At 42.1% G+C, this 22,585-nt stretch overlaps 1 protein-coding gene across 1 annotated transcript; it reads right to left on the bottom strand.

The window, feature by feature from the left end:
- Positions 1 to 18,123: 18,123 nt before the first annotated feature.
- LOC113887980 (melanoma-associated antigen B17-like) lies at positions 18,124 to 18,909 on the bottom strand. The gene has a single exon (XM_027535357.1). The coding sequence runs from the start codon at positions 18,907 to 18,909 to the stop codon at positions 18,124 to 18,126; it is 786 nt and encodes a 261-aa protein (XP_027391158.1).
- Between the last annotated feature and the right edge of the window lie 3,676 nt (positions 18,910 to 22,585).

Raw genomic sequence — 22,585 nt, 5'->3', positions numbered from 1 at the left:
CACCTGCGGTGCGGGAGACCTGGGTTCAATCTGTGGGTTTGGAAGACCCCCTGGAGGAGGGCATGGCAACCCACTCTGGTAGTCTTGCCTGGAGTTTCCCCTTGGACAGAGGAGCCTGGTGGGCTACAGTCCATGGGGTTGCAAAGAGTCAGACACAACTGAGTGACTAAGCACACACACAACAAACTTTGTGCTGGTTATTTCATGATCTGGACCATACTGCCACATCCAAGCCAAACTTTGGTGCCCCTTGGTCCTGGCATGGGGCCTTGGAGATGCTGCCTCAGATTCCTTCAGTGAAGCAGTGGAGATTCCTGATCCCAGGGCAGAGTGGAAGAATCCAGGGCTCAAGTTTAAAGCCTTTTGCAGCTGATCCTGTTGTCTGCTTCCCTTGCAGGCTGCACATCTATGCCAGTCTCTTAAGTACTCCCCCACCTAGGCACACATAGGGTCAAGTTCAGTGGAGACTTACTGTCCATCAGGGATTATTTAATTTTATGTTTTCACTTTTGTTAATAGTTTTCTTCATTCCTTCAATAAGATTTCCATGTTTACCTCTGCATACAAAAACAGCAGACCGTGTTTCATTGTGGTTTCAGCTACTCTGAATGTGGTACAAAATCTGTAAAGGAGTTACAGAAAATAGACAGTCTTACAATATCTGTTCTTCATGAATATACATAATATACTATTCTGTTCGAGCCTTCTTTTTCCTAAGACTCTCAGGAAATTCTTCTCCTTGCCTCCATGAAGGCTGTATACATTTTTCTAAAGTTTCTTTGTAAGTAAATTTTTTCTATGGTTGCTTTTGTTTATGGTATATTTTCTGTTACTTGGTGTAAGTAACTGTTGATTCTTCCAGACCAACTGGATGATTTTGCTGCCGTGATCTTTTTTTTTATTCCAGATTTTTGAAGTCTCTTACATGTTTGAATATTTCCTGTCCTGTTTTCTAAGATTTTTAATTCAAGAATCAAATTGTTATTGTGATCTTTTTCTTTTCATTACTTCTGACTTTTATTCATTTGGCATTGTTGTATATAACTCTAGTGGCTATATGTACTTTCCAGATTTTTTTCTAGTTTTTAAATTCATAGATTTTTTAACAATTATTTTTAATTAGAAGATAATTAAATGGTGTGTCAGGTTTCTTGTATGAAGCAGCTATAAGTATACATATATCTCCTCCCTCATGAACCTTCCTCCCACCTCCGACCTCACCCCTCTAGGTCATCACAGAGCTGATTCTTTGTGTCACCCAGCAACTTCCCCCACATGCCTGTTGTCCACATGGTAGTGCATATTTGTCCACATGGTAGTGCATATTTGTCCACATGGTAGTGCATATTAGTCCACGCCACTCTCTCAATTCGTCTCACTGTCTGCTTCCCCCGATGTGTCCACATGCCCGTTCTCTACGTCTGTGTCTCCATTCTTTCCCTGCAAATATATTTATAACTACCCTTTTGTGGCCTTTCTTTCTCATTCTCTTTTTAGTATATTTTGCAGATAGAAGTTTTTAATATTAACAAAGTTCAGCTTATTATTTTCTTTCATGGACTGTGCTTTTGGTTTTGTGCCTAAAATCTCATTACCAAACTCAAGTATTGGCCCCGTGTTATCTTCTAGATTTTCTTGCCTATTCCATATGGCACGTGGAATCCTAGTCCCTGACCAGTGATCAAACCTCTTCCCCCAGCAGTGGAAGTGTTGATTCTTAAACACTGGACTGCCAGGGATGTCCCTGCAATTTTTTTTTAAATTGTGAGTTTTTCATTTAGGTCTGTGATTCCCTTTGAGTTAATTATTTTGAAAGGTTTAGAGTTTGTATGTCAATTCATTTTTCTTAGATATGGATGTCTAGTTATCCCAGGACTGTAAGTTTAAAGGACTGTCCTTTTCTATTGAATTGCCTTTGTGCCTTTGTTAAAGGTCGGTTGAGTGTTTGGGGTGTCTGTTTCTAGATTTTATGTTCTGTGGCATTGATCTGTCTATTATTCTGTTAATAGCATACAGTCTTGAGTATTGTAGCTTTAAAGTAAGTTTTGAAATCCAGTAATATCAGTTCTCTGACTTTGATCTTTAATATTGACTTCAGTGGGTATTATGGATCATTTCATTGTTGACATAAAATTTAAATTGTTGGCTGCTATCCAGAAGCTAACTTGCTGGAATTTTGAACAGAATTGCATTAAGTGCCTAGGTTAAGTTGGCAATAAGTGACATCTCAACAATATAGCATCTCCCTATCTATGAACATGGCATGTCTATTTATCTTTAATTTTTTTCAGTGCAGATTATGAGTTTTTCTCATGTAAATCTTATACATATTTTTTGAAGAATTATTTCTAATATATTTTGGTGCTAATGTAAATGGAGTTAAGTTTTTAATTGCAAGTTCCATCTTTTTATTGGAAAAGAATTGACTATTATGTATTAACCTTATTAATATATTAATTATATAGTAGTTATATATTGATAATGTATTAACCTTATTAACATATACTCCTGGCTTATTAATGCCAAGAGTTTTCTTGTTATTGATGCTTATAATTCCATTTTTCCCTTCCAAATATCTGTATCTTTTGCTTCCTTCTCTTATCTCTTTGCATTGGCTAGGACTTTCAGTACAGTGTTGAATAGGCATGGTGAGAAGGGATAACCTCACCTTGTTCCTCACCTTAATGTGACAGCATCTGTCTTCTCACTATGAAGTATGATGTTTTACCTGTATTTCTTTTTAGATGTTTTATATGAAGCTGAGGAAATGCCTGTCTGTATCTAGTTTGCTGAGAATTTTTATGATGAATGGGTGTTGAATTTTATCAGATGATTTTTTCCTTTCATCTGTTGATCTCATCTTGTGATTATCTTCCTTAGACTATTGTTATTATGATTTATGATTACTGATTTTCAAATGTTGCACATCTGAAATGCATCCTACTTAGATAGAGTATGTAATTCCTTGTATGGATTGTTAGGTTTCTTTTCTTATATTTTGTTGGGGATTTTGCTTCTGTGTTCATGAGAGGTATTTGTGTTCAATTTTTTTCTCTTAATTTCTTCATCTGATTTTGATATTTGAGTGTAATACTCATCTCACAGAAAAGGAATTAGGAGGTGTTCCTTTTGCTTCTATTTTCTGGGAGAGATTGTAGAGAATTGTTATCATTTCTTCCTTAAATTTTTGTTAGAATTCATCAGTGGAAACATCTGGGTCTGTTACTGTCTTTATTGAAAGCTTATTACTTATGGATTAAATTTCTTTAATAGATACAGACCTATTCAGAGTATCTATTTTTCTTTGTGAAAGTGGGGCTAAGTTATACTTTCAAGAAGTTTCTCACCGGAACCTTTCCTTTTTGTAGGCACAGAGTTGTTTATAATATTCACTCATTATCCTTTTAATGTCCATGGAATCAGTAGTAATGGCCCCTCCTTCATTTCTACTATTAGTAATTTAATTTGTTTTCTCTCTTTGTTCTTCTTTAGCCTGGGGAGAATTGTATCTTCTTTTTATTTTGTATCTTGAAGGAAACTTCTTTGGGCTTTGTTCTTTTTCTGCATTACCTTCCTTTTTTCAGTGTCATTGGTTTCTGCTTTGATTTATTCTTCCTCTGCTTTTTCTTTTCTTTCACAAGTTTACTAATATAGAAGCTTAAGTTATTAATTGTAGGTTTTTTTTTGTTATAGGCACTCAATGCTGTGTATACCTCTTTACTGATTTTGCTGCATCACACAACTTCTGATAAGTTGTAATTTTGTTTTCATTTTGTAAAAATATTTTAAAATTTCTCATTAGAATTTCTCTTTGGCCCATGTGTTATTCAGATGTTTATTGTTTAGTCTGCAAATAATCTTTAGTTTTCCTGCTGTCTTTTGTTATCAATTTCTAGTTTATTTCCATCACACTGAGAGAATTCTCTGTATTATTTGTATGTTTTAAATTTGATGATGTACATTTTATGGCTTAGACTGTGATCTGTCTTGATATATGTTTCATGTGAACTTGAAAATAATGTGTTTCCTGCTGTCATTCAATATTCTATAAATGTCATTTAGATCTCATTAATGCTTGTTACTTTTCAGTTCAACTGGACCTTACTGATTTTCTGCCCACTGAATCTGTCAATTAGTAAAAGACATGTGTTGATATCTCCTTTGAGATTATATTTGCCACATCAATGTTTGCTCTGGGTATTTTATTTTAACAAAGCTTCTTTAGGTCCATACACCTTAAAGTTTGCTATGATTTCTTTGAGTGTTGACCACTTAATCTTTAAGTAATGCCCATTTTTATTCCTGATTTTCTTGTTTGAATATTGCTTTACCAGAAATAGATTCAGTGAGTACAGATTTTTTTTTTACCACTCATATTAGCATTGCATAGTTTTCTCTATCCCTTTATTTAATCTATTCATGTCTTTGAATTTAGAGTGGGTTTCTTATAGATCCCATGTGCTTAGTCGCTCAGTCATGTCTGACTCTTTGGAGCCCATGGACCATAGCCTGCCAGACTCCTCAGTCCATGGGGATTCTACAGGCAAGAGTACTGGAGTGGGCTGCCATGCCCTACTCCAGGGAATCTTCCCAACCCAGGTATCGAACCTTGGTGTCCTGCAAGGCATGTGGATTCTGTACCATCTGAGCCTCCAGGAAAGCCCAAAATAAAGATGGACAGCATAGGGGTAGGTATATTTTTGTTGTTTCAATTTCTTTTCATCTACCTTTCTTTTCTCTACCTTTTAAATACCATTCACATTAAAAGTGATTATGCAGAGTTTGTTTAACATTGACCATATTCGTATCTGTTTTCTGTTCATTGAATTTATTCTTTGTTGTTGTTTTAATATTCTGCTGTTTTTCTGCCTTGTCTACTTTTGAATGAAGATTTAACATTATTTCATTGTCTGTCCTCTTGGGAAATCAGTTATATGTTTAAAAATTTTTTTACTGTTTTTTGTAGAGTTTGCATGATACATTTGCAACTCATTCAAATCCTCTTTTAAATAACAACATCCAGCTTCACGGTTGGTACAAGTATCTTGTTTCCCAGTTCCTCCTCTCCTGGCCTTTCTACCATTTCTGCCATTTTTTTTATCCATAAGGTATAATCACTAGATGCATTGTTTGTTTATTATTATTTTCAATAAATAGTTATCTTTTTGATTAATTGGAGGTAATACAAAGGTTTATTTTAACTTCATTTATTCTTTCTCTAACTCTGTACCGTTCTTTACATAGGCCAGATTTCCTGACCTACATCATTTTCCTTTGCCCAGAAGAATTTCTTTTAGCATTTCTTGCAGAGTAGTTCTGCTAGTTACAAATTTCCATCAGTTTTTGTTTGTTATATAAAGTCTTTGTTTTTCATTATTGTTGAAGGATTTTTCCCTCTTGCTACTAAATTCTGGGTATGTAGTAGTGTTTTTTTTTTTTCTTTCAATGAATTGAAACTTTAATTCTAGTCTTTTCTTGATAGCATGGTTCACGAAGAGAAATCTTAGGTAATTGTTACTCTTGTTCTTCTATAGCAAGTTCTTTTTTTTTTTTTTTTCCCTCTAGTGTTCCTCAAGAATTATGTTTTCTTTTGGTTTTCTGAAGTTTGAGTGTGATATGCCAAAGTTTAGATTTTTATTTTCTGTTTATCCTGCTTTGTATTCTGTGAGCTTCCTAGATGTCATCCAACCATTTCATCCTCTGTTCTCCCCTTCTCCTCATGCCCTCAATATTTGCCAGCCTCAGGGTCTTTTCAACAGAGTCAACTCTTCACATCAGGTAGCTAAAGTATTGGAGTTTCAGCTTCAACATAAGTCCTTCCAATGAATATTAAGGACTGATTTCCTTTAGGATGGACTGGTTGGACCTCCTTGCAGTCCAAGGGACTCTCAAGAGTCTTCTCCAACGCCACAGTTCAAAAGCATCAATTCTTCGGTGCTCAGCTTTCTTTATAGTCCAACTCTCACATCCACACATGACTAGTGGAAAAAGCATAGCCTTGATTAGATGGACCTTTGTTGGCACAGTAACGTCTCTGCTTTTTAATATGCTGTCTAGGTTGATCATACCTTTTCTTCCAAGGAGTAAGCTTCTTTTAATTTCATGGCTGCAGTCACCATCTGCAGTGATTTTGGAGCCCAAAAAAATAAAGTCCATCACTGTTTCCGCTGTTTCCCCATCTATTTGCCGAAGTGATGGACAGGATGCCATGATCTTAGTTTTCTGAATGTTGAGTTTTAAGCCAACTTATTCAGTCTTCTCTTTCACTTTCATCAAGAGGCTCTTTAGTTCTTCTTCACTTTCTGCCATAAGGGTGGTGTCATCTGCATATCTGAGGTTACTGTTATTTCTCCCGGCAATCTTGATTCCAGCTTGTGCTTCCTCCAGCCCAGCATTCCTCATGATGTACTTTGCATAGAAGTTAAATAAGCAGGGTGACAATATAGGGCCTTGATTTTCTCCTTTTCCTATTTGGAGTCAGTCTGTTGTTCCATGTCCGGTTCTAACTGCTGCTTTCTGACCTGCTTACAGATTTCTCAAGAGGCAGGTCAGGTGGTCTGATATTCCCATCTCTTTCAGAATTTTCCACAGTTTATTGTGATCCACACAGTCAAAGGCTTTGGCATAGTCAAAAAAATGGAAATAGATGTTTTTCTGGAACTCTCTTGCTTTTTTGATGATCCAGCTGATGTTGGCAATTTGATCACTGGTTCCTCTGCCTTTTCTAAAACCAGCTTGAACATCTGGAAATTCATGTATTGTTGAAGCCTGGCTTGGAATTTTCTCCTCACTCCTAGATCTAGGACATTCTGCTGCTGATGAGCTGTGATTCCCTTTATTTGCCTAGATCTTCAGTTTGGGGTGGCTGTGGTTTTCCCTGTAACTTCAGTTTTCTGATAGATCCTAGAAAGAGTTTTTGATTTTCTGTTTGTTCAGGTTTTTTCTCATTGTGAGGATGGGAGTGATGGTTTCTGAGATATTCACATGGGAAAGCAGGAAAATTTCTGTCGAATAGCAGAGATGGTACCACGTATCCATGTGTTGTTTCTTCCTTTATTGGGAATTCTTCCTACATTCCATGGGGGCTTCCCCAGTGGCTCAACCATAAAGAACCCACATGCCAATGCAGGAGATGCAGGTTTGATCTCTGGGTCGGAAAGTTCCTCTGGAAGAGGAAATGGCAACCTAACTCAGTATTCTTGCCTGAGAAGTCCCATGGACAGAGGAGCCTAGTGGATGACAGTCCATGTGTTCACAAAAGAGTCAGACATGAGTTAGCAAGTAAACAGCAACAACAAATGACTTAATTAATTATGGCTACGGAAGGAAACCTCCAAATGAATCCTAATAAGACAGTTTGGAGAGCTTCCAGTTTGCTGAACACACGTAGGAGATGTGAGGGTGGTGGAGGTGGACAGGGTCTGAGAGCTTTGTACCCCTTTCCCACACCTCACTCCAAGCATCTTGTCCATTTGGCTGTTGGGGAGTCAGATGTTTTATGATAAACCAATCATCTAATAAGTCAGCTGTTTTCTTGAGTACTTTGAGCTGATTCAGAAATTATTCAACCCTGGGAAGGGTTTGTGGTAACCCCGATTTAAAGCTAGTCAGTCAGAATTACAAGAGACCTGGATTTGACTAAGTGTAAGGCACTCTTGTGGGAATGAGCCCTTAACTTGTGAGATGTGATGCTAACTCCAGGTAGATACTATCAGAAACAAATTGAATCATGGTAGATACTCAGCTGGTGTTAGAGAATTGGTTTGTGTGTGAAAAACAAAGAAAAACTCATACATTTGGTGTCAACAGTATTGAAAATACAAGTGCAAAAAAACTGTTCTTTCCCTTTACAAATGCATTTTCTCCTTTTTATGTAAATGCAGTAGTTTCCAGTTGTCAGTTTTTTCCTAATATGATACCTGTGTGTTCCTTGTTGCAGTTTCTGCTCTTTAGGTGCTAGTCGTGTTCCTTAGACACAGCCTATTTCTTCATTTAATCACATGGCTGTGTGAGAGTGATCTTTGCTCAAGTATTCCTTTATTGGGACATTCTTACCTAGACTTTGTGTCAAGGAGGGTGTCCCTGTTAAAATGGTTGATCCATTTTCTGTCTTTTTGTATGATTTAGAAGAATTCAAGGAAGCTGGTGATTAGTTTCTCCCTGACCATTTGGTGTAATGGGCCACCAAATCTGGCTTGTCATGGACATTTTGATGGTACTGTAGGTTTGGACTACATTTTCAATTTAGTGATTTATAGGTTTCTAAAAGCTGTCCCATTTTACTGCAGTTTTAAAATTTAAAGTCATGATAATTATAATAAAAACAATCATAAACAACACTTTGGAGAATAAAACAATGAACTTAGTAGACTTGAAACTCAGCATCAATAATCCTCAATAATTATAGGAAACAGCTTGTTAAATTTAAAGTTTATTTATGTATTCATTTGTTTATTGGCTAATCACTCTTGAGACAAAGTTGTGTGCTTCCATTAGAGATATGTAGTGTTTGTTTTCTACTTTGTGGTGGTACTGACACTTGGTGACGATCTTCATTTCACCCTTATCCATTACTTCATTAGGGTCCATCGAATGCTAATTCTTTAGTTACACCCTGGTGGCTCAGAGGTGAAGAATCCACCTGCAGTGCAGGAGATTTGAAGGAGATGCAGGTTCACTCCCTGGGTTGGGAAGACCCCTGGAGGAGGAAATAGCAATGCACTCCATTATTCTGGTGTGAGAAACCACAGGGACAGAGGAGCCTGGCAGGCTATGGTCCCAGTGTTCACAAAGAGTTGGACATGACTGAGCGACTAAACAACAACAGTATACACACACACACACACACACACACACACACACATAGTGGAATCAATCATTTGATTATATTATACATTATACAGAATATTATATATTAAAAATATAATTCATATGTATATATATTCCGATGCCATTTTAAAGCAAATAATTCTGTGCCATTAGTTCATTCACAGTGTTGTACAGTCACCACTTCTGTCTTATTTCAACATATCCTTCATTCCACGAAGTAACTTCTACGGACCGGAAAACTATGTTCACCTCTTGGTGAGTGTTGAGCCAAATGACACAGCCCAGTCAAAGAGCAGGAGAAGGAAGGATTTATTTCTTGCAGCAAGTAAGGAGAACAGCAGGGATCGTTCCCAAAGCAGTGTTTCCCTGGACAGCAAAATTGGGAAAATTTTAAGCTAAGGGTACATACATATTCATGAAGGGGCTTGAGCAGCAGAGAGTTCAGCATAGAGTTGACACAAAGGTCAGTGGAGTCCAAGCTTTACAGGTGATTGAAGTCACGAAGATCAGAAAAGATAAATCACCATTCCTTCGGTTCCAGTTGATCTTGAGTTTGATCACTTGAGGCGGGTTTGAATTCTGCAAAACAGCTGAAGGATGTGCTTCTGGCTAATGTTTATCCTTGAAAGGACTGGGCATTTTTACAACTGATTTATTACCTTTGGTACTGGTACAACTCCTGCCTGATAACAGTCACTCGTTGTTGCATTCTTTTGTTTCCTTAAGTTCATTATTACTGATGTCTGCTCAAGGGCAAACATTGTCCAGAGGCTTTGATCACAAAATGATTTACGCCAAAAATGGTGTCTTTTATGTCAGGAAAGCCATACTAAGTTCTCTTTCTCCAGGAACACCTACCCTATCTGCTTACTTTACCTCTTACCCTTCAAAAAATTGCTTCTCATTCACACTACTCCCTAGTCCCTGGGAAGCATCAGTCTGCACTCTGTCACTTTGAATTTGCTTATCCTGGATAATTCATATAAATGGTCTCATATAGTATGTGACCTTTTCATTTAGCATAATGTTTCCAAGGCTCATCCATGGTCTCTTAGTTATTAGTACTTCATTCCTCTTTATGACTGAATCCTATTCCATTTTAAGAATATACAACATTTTGTTGTTGATAGAAATTTTGGATTGTTTGCAGTTTCGGGCTTTTATGAATAATGCATCTTTAAATATTTGTGTACAAATATTTGTTTGATTGCAAATTCTAAATTGTGTAAATTATATACCTAGGAATAGAACTGCTGGGTCCTATGGTAATTTTTTTCTTTAAATTTGAGAAACTTCCAAACTCTTTTCCAGAGAGGCTGAACCATTTTGCATTCTTACCAGCAACACAGGAGGGATCCAACGGTATCCCATTGTGTTCTTATATACATGTTCCTAATGATCCTGAGCATCTTGTCATATACTTTTTGGTGACTGATTTATCTTTTTTGTAGAAATATCTCTTCAAGTCCTTTACTTATTTTTCAAAATTGAACTGTTGGTCTTTCTGTTGTTTGACTTCACATTTCCCACAGAAACTGGAGACAAAGGCTCTACCCTTCCTTCCTGTTACATTTCAGTGGAAAGGCTTTCAGGTCCTTGAGAAAGACACTCCTGGGTTGCAGGAGATACATACATCTCAAAGGGACAGAGGAAGGATTTGTAATTGTGAGGGTTTTTTTTTTTTTTTTTTCTTTCTTTCTTTTAAATAGACACTCTCAGTAAAGGAAGATGAGGGGCTTATGTCAGATGTTGGCTGGAACTGATTCCTTTGGTAGCCTTGAAATTTTCTAAACAGGAACTCAGGGGTAGACGAGTTGTCCTAGAATGTGGCCTTAGGTTGCTGCTAGAAACCATGCTAGAGGTCAGTCAAGGTTCTTAATGCAGATGTTTGGACAGAGTTGTTCATGACAATAATTTTTGCAGTTCTCCGTTCCTAACCTCAGCTTGCAGTTCCATGACACATTGCCCTTTTTATAGGTAGTTCCAAACTTGGAGAAGGCAGTGGCACCCCACTCCAGTACTCTTGCTTGGAAAACCTCATGGGCGGAGGAACCTGGTAGGCTGCAGTCCATGGGGTCGCTAAGAGTGGGACACGACTGAGTGACTTCACTTTCACATTTCACTTTCATGCACTGGAGAAGGAAATGGCAACCCTCTCCAGTGTTCTTGCCTGGAGAATCCCAGGGACGGGGGAGCCTGGTGGGCTGCGGTCTATGGGGTCACACAGAGTCGGACTTGACTGAAGTGACTTAGCAGTAGCAAACTTGACAGGTTTCTTATTCAAGGTAGGTAGGGAAGTAAGAACATATCTCTAGCAAAATAACATCTCCTAAAATAATGTCTGTGATCAAAGGAATGCCATCAGGTACTATAATGTAACCATAAGGGTGGCACCCATCACCTTGCCATATCTATTGTTCAGAAGTAAAAGAGCTGAATAGATATTTCTCCAAAGAAGACATATAAAAGGCCAACGTGTCCATGAAAAGGTGTTCACCATCACTCAGTTCAGTTCAGTCTCTCAGTTGTGTCTAACTCTTTGTGAAGCATGCCAGGCTTCCCTGTCCATCACCAACTCCTGGAGCTTACTCAAACTGATGTGCATTGAGTCCATAATGCCATCCAACAAATCTCATCCTCTGTCGTCCCCTTCTCCTCCTGCCTTCAATCTTTCCCATAATTGTTTTTACAATGTATGAATCTATTAATTCAAAATAAAGGGTTTGAAATAAACAGGAGGATGCAACTCGTGATTCAGTTGCTAGTGTCCAACTTTTCTCGCCTTATAGGACAGACTTCCTAAGCCCATTGCAGTTAACTGAGTCACCTGATTAGAATATGCTTCTGATAGAGGCAGTGATTTAAAATACAATGCAGAGCTATAGAAAGACAATAGGATATGAGGAAATGCTTATGCAAACACAGGAGAGGCAAGAGATAATCTCTGAGTTACAAGAAGTGGAAAAGGCTAAAAAGGATAGAGACCATATCTGCTAAAAGGGGAGCATACTAACTTCAGCAACAAAAGGAATACAGGGGATAATTGAAACTGCTGGCGATCTTTGTGGTTAAGTCATCTTACCCTGCTGGCATTTGCCAGCAATGGATGCAACATTCTTAGTATCACAGACATCTTTTCATTCAACAGTAACATCTCAGACAGTGAAAGGTGATTTATATTTTACTAAAAAGATCATGAGAAGACTGTGGTAAAGGCTGTTATGTAATAATTTAAATTTTTTTTCAAATCCATAAATCAGAGTTATTACAATAACAAAGAGGTAGTTTGTGTGTCCTTTCTCCACAGTCATGGAACAAGATGCAAATTCTCCATCTATAAAATAAAGAAAATGTTGAATCTAGATCCTTTCCAAAGTGGAAAAACTTTAGAAGCTGTAGGGCAGGAAGGATTCTCTTCTAACAGACATCAACAAGACCTCTCCCAAAATGTGGGAAAATGGGGCAAACACAAGAAGAAGTAGTGGAGGAGAAGAGGTGTTAGGAGCTTGTTGTTGAGTCCTGTCGGATTCTTTGCAACAACATTGACTGTAGACGGCCAGGCACCACTGTTCATAGGATTTCTGAGGCAAGAATACTAGAATGGGTTGCCTTTTCCTTCTCCAGGGGCCCTTTGCAACCCAGGGATCAAACCTGGGTGTCCTTCATTGCAGGGAAATTCTTTACCCTCTGAGCCACCAGGGAAGCCCCCTTTCTAAAGATAGCCAGATAACTTTTAGACCATTTTTTTTTCTTTCTTTTTTTTTTTTTTTTTCCATTCCAACCCTGCAGGCACTGTCGGTTTGAATTTTATAAGCACACAAAGTGGAGATATTCGTGGCATACAATGTCTGGATTTGTACACCGAAAGGGAAAGATACTGGGAGACTAGGTGCAGAGAAATGCAGACGAAAGTGACTTTAGTTCTAGCACTGTGAACCAATTTAATGGCCAAAGTTGAAAAATTTGGACAGGGTGGCATGGAGACCTCCTCTGTTTGAAAATATTCACCTCAGGCTGGGACTTGAGCCCACAAGGCTGGGACTGAAACCCATCTGGCCAGGACTTGAATCCAGCCAAATTCTTGTTTGGGACTTGATTCATGGTATTTTAATTAGAATCACTCTCCTAGTGATTCTAATTCTCCTAGTCCTAGTGCCTGGACTTACTGGGAGGCTCAGGTGTATGTGTCTCAGCACAGAAGGAATTCAGAAAGGGAAAGTGTTAGACAAGAAATAGATGTATTAATATAGGACGCTTGTAAGAAATGCAAGCAGGCAGGTAATGGAGCTCTGCCCTGAGGATTAAGTGGGTTGCATTTTATAATCAAAGGAAAGTGAATGAAGGGGAAAGACTGCCTTCTTTGAATAGAGGTCAGGCTTACATAACTCACTCCCGCTTCGTTTGGGGCAGGAGAGTGTCTGACCCTATGAGGTCAATCTCGGATTATCATAGTACTTCTTCAAATCAGTAGAAGGGTGGTGACATTCTTCTTTTACCTGTGGGACTGGAGCATATGGCATGTTCCATTTACGGCTTTATATTTAAGCAAGCCTGCTACCTTTCACGACTTTTTGATACATTTCTTGAGTGATCAGTAACTTACACTGGTCTCCCAAAGGTTCCTAGGTTTCTCTATCTCTAGACGCCTACTAGACTTCTATAGCTACCCGTCTCTCTTTCTGTCTGTGCTCAGGCCCTCATTCATGTCTGACTCTGCAACCCCATGAACTGAAGTACTCCAGGCTCTCTGTCCGATGGATTCTCCAGGCAGGAATACTGGAATGGGTAGCCATTTACTCCTCCAGGGGATGTTCCACACCCAGGGATTGAACCTTTGTCTCCTGCATTGCAGGTGCATACTTTTCCACCGAGTCACCTGGGACAGCTAACTGTATCCTATGCTATTCTATCCGTGTCATATGGAGGCAGGTTCCCCCAGCCAAGAGCAGTCATTTCTCTTGCTGGGTGTCTTCTCCATGAGGGTCTCCATCTTAGACTCTTATCTGGAATTTAGTGAGAAGTTTCTTCCCAACAAGAGGAGGGGGCAGTCATACATGATCAGAAACTGATGATCAAAGGTAAATTTTCCTAGCAAGGACTTGAGGGGAGCCGCAGGTCACTTGGTTTGGGACCTTCCTTCCATCCCCATCATCATGGAGGATTGGAGGGTTGAAGGCCAAGGGAAATCAGCACTGGGTAGCTGACCCACATATAAAATAACTGTCCTTCCTGCCACATCGAGGGTTACCTGAGGTTCCTCTGGGAAATGAGCAGGTGTCCTTTGGGAGCCACGGAGGTTCCCAGGCCTCATCAGTCTTCAGTCCCCTCGGCTAGCTTGGTTTGGCAGCCTCGAGTCTCCTATAGGACTGGAGGGACTGCGGTCATGCTTCTGGAGGCCCTCTCATTTGTACATCTATCGGGTAGGGTACTGGTGGACTTTTCCCAAACAGGGAGCATTCGTCCTTCAGTCACCCCCCCTGGCTGTAGGAAGATCCATCCTTTGTGCACAAGACAGTGGCTCTGATCCAGGCTTCCTGGATTCTGTCCCTGCCGTTGGCTTTGTTAAGGGAGAGTAACCCTAAGGTGGTGCAGGGGTTTGAGCTGTCACTTTGGGTAATTATGCTTTTTGCTGTTGTCCCTGAATCCTTTTTACCTCCTCAACCCTACCTCTATCATTAAGTATGCCAAAGGCAGAATCCATGAGTTGATTTGTGGGGGCCTTGGGTCTCCAGCTGCCTAGATGGTACATTAGAGGAGGATGGTCTGGCAGACTGTCCCCGCCTCAGAACTGGGGAGGTAGCAGTTCCTGGTTGTGGTTCTTGGGGAAGTGGACTAATAAGCTGATCATATAAAACATCGGTCTCCTGTTGGAGAAGGAGGCACTTTGAAAGGGGTGTGAGTGCTTTCACAGGAGTTAAAAGGAGTTCTTTAGACATGGATTTTGAAATAGGGTCATGAACATTTGTACGCATGGGACTTCCACCCTCGCCTCCCATTTTGGGGTTAGGATGTCACAAGACAGGGACCAATGGGAGTTATTTGTTCTGGTGCACTCCCAATGTCAACAGTGGGTTCCCTGTGAGCACCTGAAATCTACCTGATTGGTGAACCTGAGGAGGCCCCTTGGGTTAGTCTCGAAAAGGAACAGAAGCCAGTGGGAGAAAAAATGACCAGCGTCCAAGGGCCTAAAGTCTTCAGAGAGGGAGGGACGAGACCTAGGCTCTGAGCCAACTAAAAAGTTTACCGTTATGACTGAAGTAAAAGAAAAAGACACAGAGCTGAAAGGTAGGACTGGAGTACCACAAGGCAGTGATAACAATACTAGGCAAAAGTTCCCCTCAGGGTATTGTCATTGTGGTATTGAAGAGGGCTCCTCGTTGGACTCCTGAAGTGGCTCCTTGCTAAGAATCCACCTGCAATGCAGGAGATGTGGGTTCAATCACAGGATTGGGAAGGTACCCTAAAGAAGGCAATGGCAATCCACTCAAGTATTGTTGCCTGGGAAATCCCGTGGACAGAGGATCCAGGTGGGCTTCAGTCCAAGGGGCCACAAAGAGTTGGACATGCCTTAGCGACTGACCACATTACTTTATAGAAGTGAAAGAAGCAACACCTAACCAGCAAGGAGGCTCAAGGATCAAGAGACAATCTGAGAAATCTGGAGAGCATGATAGAAGAGAAATCAAGGACACAAGGGAAGGTGTAGAGCTATGACGTGGGGGAGGTTGAAGTTTCTGATGGTGAATCTTGGGAGAAGTGGACTGTCTCCTAGGCAGAGAGTCCTAAGCCTGCTGAGAAAGGTGCTCGCTTACTGCCTCTGCTCTGGGGTTGATAAAGTCTGCTTGAGACCCCCAGAAGGGAGGGGATCACCCACAGTGTAACATCAGGGTGCAGCGAGATAGGCCAAAAAACTATAGAGAAGGCTGCAGAGTCCCCCAGTTTTGGCCCCTGATGCAGTTATGGTCCCAGAACCACACTGGGATTAAGAACGTATAGGGAGGGAATTGGGCTCGAGGACTTACAGAGAAGAAACTCACCCAATCAAGTCCCTGATCCACCCAGTCCATTCTGAAGGAGATCAGCCCTGGGATTTCTTTGGAAGGAATGATGCTAACGCTGAAACTCCAGTACTTTGGCCACCTCATGCAAAGAGTTGACTCATTGGAAAAGACTCTGATGCTGGGAGGGATTAGGGGCAGGAGGAGAAGGGGAGGACAGAGGATGAGATGGCTGGATGGCATCACTGACTCGATGGACATGAGTCTCAGTGAACTCCGGGAGTTGGTGATGGACAGGGAGGCCTGGCGTGCTGTGATTCATGGGGTTGCAAAGATTCGGACACGATTAAGTGACTGATCTGATCTGATCTGAATTTGAACATCATGCAGTCTTCTCGGTTAAACTTCTCACCTCAAAATGGGTAGAACCGTAGAGGAAATGACAAAGACTGAGAGGAGAAAAGTCTTGGCCTCAGTGGGCGCCTTCACCATTGGAAATTCTGTGTCTGCCAGGCCCAAGGATAGTGTCAACTGCCACCCAAGTGTTCTTTGGGTATGCACAGGCTGGGCGTACTCCTTGCAGCTCTTAATTGAGGGGAGCCATGACACAGTGAACTGAACCAGATCTTGCCCTGTGGGTCATGGAAAGAGAACAAAGCAGAGAGTGACAGCAAGCAAGTTTTCATGGGAGAGATAGGGTGAAAGTCAGGGGTCTCCAGCCAGCAGTTTGGGCAAGACCACTGAAGTTCACCCTGGCAGCAATTTTAGTCATGGTACCAAATATGTCACTGGTGAAAAGAGATTTCCTCAGTGCTTGCCTTGCAAAGAAAGGGAAGGACTCTGGACTAGTGCACATCAGGGGACTTGTCTGATGAAGGTCACTTTATCAGTCTTGTGAACTTGAGACAACTGCAAGTTATCCATCTATAAATGGAGTCTGCTAAATCCTATCCTGCATGAATGCTAGAATTTATGTATACATATATAGCAGAGTCATACTGATTAAGAAACACTGGTCTTTAATTTAATGGTAGTTATGATTATTATGAACCTCCAAAATACCCCCTTCCTATCTGAGGTTATTTTTATGCAGTAGATAGCAGAGACTATGCAGTGCATTGAGACAAAATAAGTAAATATTCTTAAATGAGCTAAATTAAGGCAAAGTATATTTTATTTTTATAAAAAAACAAATGGTTAGAAGAAATAAGGCAAACTACAAATTAAAAGCTTTTTCCTTTATATTTGCTTAATTGTTATTTGGTTTCTCAATATTTTCTGTGGTTGTGTTTCATATTACCATGAAAATCTCTTTCAATGACATACTACCTACTTCCAGATCATAAAGACAGTACAGATGGTTAATGAATTTCTTTTACATCTACCAAAACTGTAACTTTAAAATCCTAAAACAGCAATAAATAAAACTGGAATATCATTACCAAATCAGTATTCTGAAGAAAAAGAATCTGTTAGAAATAAAAATAGTCGATAAAAATGAAATAAATAATATGCAGAAGTTACTAGTTTAAATCAGGAAGAAAATAGAGATCTAAACTTGGTTTGCTGGATCCCTACTAATCTGCACTATCTACGAGCTTGACTACTCTGAGAAAATTCTGTTCCAGTGTCATCTTACCTTGTTTAGATGGTGAACAACATATTCAATACGTTCAATGTGTTTTACATATACCCAACCTGTGGCTTTCAAAACTTTAAAACAGCGAACAATGTGATTTATATGATTAATATATTTGTTTTATAAAGAACAATAAACCTCATGAAAAATAATTAACATTTGAAAATACTAAAGTCCTCCCTCATCTCCTTAATTTAAATCAACTTTCACTAGATATTTCTCCTATGGATAAAAGAAAAAAGATATATATTTTGTTAAAATGAGTTGTACCTAAACTCCCTTACTACATATAACAGTAAAGAACATACAAATTTTGTTCCCTCCACCCTACTACTCTCTACTATTTAGAAGCTTGAAAGCTCTGTTCCAACACAAAAGGGAAGAAAGTATCTGGGTCTCCCTCCCTAGATGTGGGAGGAGCTGTAGGACTTGGCCCTGGAAGGGGCACTGGCTTCAGCCATGGTTGGAGCCCTGGCCGTGCCTCTGAGCCCTGATGTCTCTACCTGATCTCTCAGAGCCTCGACATAGAGGTCTGGGAAGGAAGTTGGGACCTGTCATGGGTCTTGGCCAGCACCTCCAACACCTTCATCTTATTGGCCTCAACACAACCTCTTGAGCCCCACAGGAACTCGTAGTGTGGAGGATCACATTGGGCACCTATTGGTACTTCAGGTACTTCTTCTGCACCAGATCTTTGGTGATGAGCCTTCTGGGTTCCCCAAAGATCCAGTGCCTCCTCCCAGTATAGACCCCCAACACACTGAGGAATTCCCAGACCTCCTCCCTGGTGGCGCGGTTACCCTTCATGAAGATAATGCCCAGGAGCACCATGAGGAAACCGGACTTGGGCACACCCCACTCATCACTCAGACCTTCATCGCCCCCGAGGTTGAGCTTGTTGATGAGGGCATAGATGTTCCTGCTATGGTCGACTTCCATCAGCTCCAGGCCAAATACCAGCTCCATGTGCTTAGAGGCTCTCCTGAGGATCTCAGGTATGTGCTGCCTATACTTGGTGCCAACGACCTTCAGCAGGGCGTGCTGCGAGATGGGCTCCTTCTTGGTGGACTTCTCCAGCAGGAACTCCAGCAGCATGCTGGCCTTCCTGGTCAGAGGATCTATTCGAGGGCTCTGAGTGGCAGGGGCTGCCTGGGAGGTACCTGCACTTTCCTCCTCTGGGCCCTGGGCACCTTCATCAGATCCTGCGCAGGAGGGCCCTGCATCAGGAGAGCTAGGGGCCATGGCTTCCTGAAGCTCCTGGTGATCTCCAGTAGCAGGGGAGCCCCGGGAAGAACCCTGAGGGACAGACGAGGGGGAGGAGGGGAACTCCTCTTTGGGGGCTGCAACAGCACTGGTCTGGGCCTCTTGGGGACACTGAGTGTCCCCCTGGACCTGGTGGCATTTCACACAGGCATGGTACTTGTTCTTGTGCATCCGAGGCATGGTGACACAGGTTATGGATCACAGGCGCATGCAGGCAGGGTGGCAGGCAAGGAGGGCACCTAGAGGAAGGACAAGCAGATGTTGTGAGCAACTGCAGTTAGGAGATTCCTCCCTGGCTTGAACCAAAGCCGCCTCTGAGCAGTCCTTGAGGCCAGTGGTCTAGGACCCACAAGTCTTGTGTTCTCCTGGTGAGCCCCTCCCTTGAGACGACTGAGTAGGAAGTGAGAGTGATCTCTGGGGCGCAGCCAGACAGCCCTGCCTCGGTGTTAAGAGGGAGGCCTGTGGGAGCTGGCAGGGGAGGCAGGTCCTTTCAGTTCACATTTCAGAGTCATGATGAAAACTGGGGCAAGACTCCCTCATATTGCCCCTGCCCCCAAACCCACCCACCCTGTTCCCTCTCTTGCTTTGAAGTTGATGCTGCCACTTTCCCTGTCACCCCAGATGATGAGAGGAGGGAATGTTCAGGCCCCCAATGAAGGGAGCCGGGACCCGCCCTTCTGCTGTCTCGAAGCTGCCCGTTCACAACCAAGCTGCAACCTCCCCTAACAGACCACCACCCCCGTCCCCGTGTTTGGCTGGGAGGAAGTGCTGGCCACAGGGGAGGGTCCTGAGTCGGTCGTGTGATGCGGAGGATGGTCATTACCCTGATTCCTCCCGAGCCCTGACATCCTCCCTCTGCTGACCAGCTGCCAGCCCTCAGAACGAGGTCCCCTGTTCCCTGAGTGTCCCGTGTTGGCGATCGCAGTCAGGGAGCCCCTCAGCCTTTAGAACTGCCCAGATGCTGACCGGTTGCTCTCCAGCCACGTGACACTGGGTAAGGGGTTAGGCGTGGCCACCCATCTGGGGTGTGGAGACACTCAGTCCCCCCGCGGGTCCCTCCTTCACTCCACAGAATCCCGGACTTCCCTCTACTGAACAGAGCCAGGGTCCACCAACCCTGCACCCAGATCCACCACCCCTGGACCCAGGTTATGTCCCGGGAACCCGTGTGCATAGCCGATGGACATTGTACCTAAGAGCCTGGTCCTAGCCTCCAGGCGTAGAGCAGGTGCAGGGTTGCCGGGGGGCTGTGAAGTCCCCTCTTTTTGGATGGAAAAGGTGTTGGGAGTGCCAGGGCATATCTTTGTAACTATCCAGTGCACTTGTAACCCATGTCACCTCCAACTTGGACCCCTGGTGAGACCTCAGACTCCTCCCTCTGGTCACAACTACAGCAGCTCTCAAAGATAGTAGCCCTCTCAAAGATGGCATCGCAACCCAGCGTGGATAGGCGGCCTTCACTTCCTATCATGCCCATCTGGGCTCCAGGAGGACAGCAGGGGCGTGGCTTGGGTGGGCAGGATTCCAGGGGAGTTTCCGGCAAGAGGAGGGATGTGATCCCTTCTTCTACTCATAGTGGCTCCTGAGATGTCCCTGCTGATCTCAGTCAACTGGCCTCACTCCTTACCTCTCACTTGTCTCAGTAAACCAAGCAGGAAGAATTTGGGAGCCCGAGCCTGAAAGCCTTCCTGGACCTGCTGAGACAGACAGTGAGGGCACTTGGGCTCCTTCTTGTGTGCTGAGTGATGCTCTCTGTCTATCCCTGTCTTCCTCCGACCGTAATGCTGCGTTACGTGCCGTCTGCTGACCTGAGGGCAAGGCCTCACCTGGAAGATGTCAAATCCACAGACGCCTGGTGAGAAGTGCACCAGCATCTCATCTGGACACTTCTGCCTAAGGCTTCCTGGAAGTGGCTGCTGCAGGTAAGATAAGCGAGAGGGAAGGATGGGAGAATGCCTTCTGTGGTGTGGAACCCCTCACATCTCACTCAGGATCTTCATATTGACTGCAGGCAGAGCCTGGAAACCTTTCCCTTTCTGGTATAAAACCACCCCTGTCCCCACCCATGTACCTCACAACCCCAGCAGAGAAAATGAAGGGGCTCCTTAGCCTGATGGTTCTCACTGTGGGCTCTTAGTCGACTGCAGGGGCATTGCTTGCAAGTTCTGAGATGAATTTCTGTCCTTTTGTACAATTATGGTGATATAGGCTTTTCTGTTTTAGTCCATGTGTGACAGTCTCTTAAGCTCATCATTTACAAGGGCCAGTTGTCATTCACTAACAAAGTTTGTGCTGGTTATTGTATGACCTCTGGGCCATACTGCCATGTCCATCCCAAACTTTGGTGCCCCATGATCCTAGCATGGGGCTCTGAGATGCTGCCTCAGGTTCCTTCAGTGAAGCAGTAGAGGTTCATGGTCTCACGGCCCAGTGGAAGAATCCACTGCTCCAGTTTAAAGCCTTTTCCAGCTGATCCTGTTGTCTGTTTCCTTTGTGGCCTGCACACCTGTGTCAGCCTCAGAGTACTCCCTGACCTGGGCACTCACAGGGTCAAGTTCAATGGAGACTTATTGTTCCTCAGGGATTATTTAGTTTTGTGTTCTTGCTTTTGTTAGTAGTTGTCTTTATTCCTTGTGTAAGTTTTCCATGGTTTGTTCTGGGTACAGGAAACAGCCGCCCACGTGTGATTGTGGTCTCAGCTACTCCCAGTTTGGTACTAAATCTGTAAAGGATTTCAGGAAAATTGACAGTATTACAGTATGTCCTCCTCGTGTATACACCTAAGATACTGTTTGAGACTTCTTTTCCGAAGGGTCTCAGGAAATTCTTGTTTCCTCCAGGTAGACTGGAAACATTTTTCTAAGGTTTCTTTGTAGGTACGTTTTTTATATGGTTGCTTTTGTTTATGGTGTATTTTCTATTACATGATCTAAGTTACTGTTGATTCTTCCAGACCAGTTTCTTGATTTTGCTGTGCTGATCTTTTTTATGACAGTTTTCTGAAGTTCGTTTTCTGTGTCAATATATTCTGTGCCTGTTTCCTAAGAATTTTAATTCAAGGATCAAATACTTAGTGTGATATTTTGCTCCTCATTATTGCTGATTTTATTCATTTTGCTTTGGTGCATATAACTCTGTACTGGCTCTGTGTTCTTATCCATATTTTTTTTTTTAGTTTTTAAATTATTAGACTTAAAAAATGTTTTAATTGACAGATAGTTGCTATATAATGTTTTGTTAGTTTCTGCTATACAACAGAATGAATCAGCTATAAGTGTACATATTCCTCCTGCCTCATGAGACTCCCTCCCAGCCCCACACCTCACCCCTCTATTTTGTCACATAGCACCAGGCTGAGCTCCCTGTATTATATAGCAGTTTCCCACTAGCTCTCTACTGTACACTTGGTACAGTATTTTTGTCAGTGCCACTCACAATTCATTCCACCCTGTCCTTCCCTTGCTGTGTCCACATGACCATTCTCTACATCTGTGTCACTATTCCTGCCCTTCAAATAGGTTTATAAGTACCATTTTCTATTTTCCATGTGTATGCATTAATATGCACTCTTTTTCTGTTTTTGAGTTACTTCACTCTGTTTACAGGCTCTAAGTGCATCCACCTCACTACAAGTGACTTAAATTCATTCCTTTTTATGGCTAATATTTCATTGTATGGAGAAGGCAATGGTAACCCACTCCAGTACTCTTGCCTGGAAAATCCCATGGATGGAGGAGCCTGATAGGCCACAGTCCATGGGGTTGCGAGGAGTCGGTCACGACTGAGAGACTTCACTTTCCCTTTTCACTTTCATGCATTGGAGAAGAAAATGGCAGCCCACTCCAGTGTTCTTTCC

Source organism: Bos indicus x Bos taurus, chromosome X (genome assembly GCF_003369695.1).
Source record: "Bos indicus x Bos taurus breed Angus x Brahman F1 hybrid chromosome X, Bos_hybrid_MaternalHap_v2.0, whole genome shotgun sequence".
In the NCBI taxonomy this organism is placed as follows: domain Eukaryota; kingdom Metazoa; phylum Chordata; class Mammalia; order Artiodactyla; family Bovidae; genus Bos; species Bos indicus x Bos taurus.
This window is presented reverse-complemented; position numbering and strand designations above follow the sequence as displayed.

Excerpts from the sequence above, each read along its gene's own strand:
- LOC113887980 (XM_027535357.1), bottom strand. The coding sequence starts at position 18,909 with ATGCCTCGGATGCACAAGAACAAGTACCATGCCTGTGTGAAATGCCAC.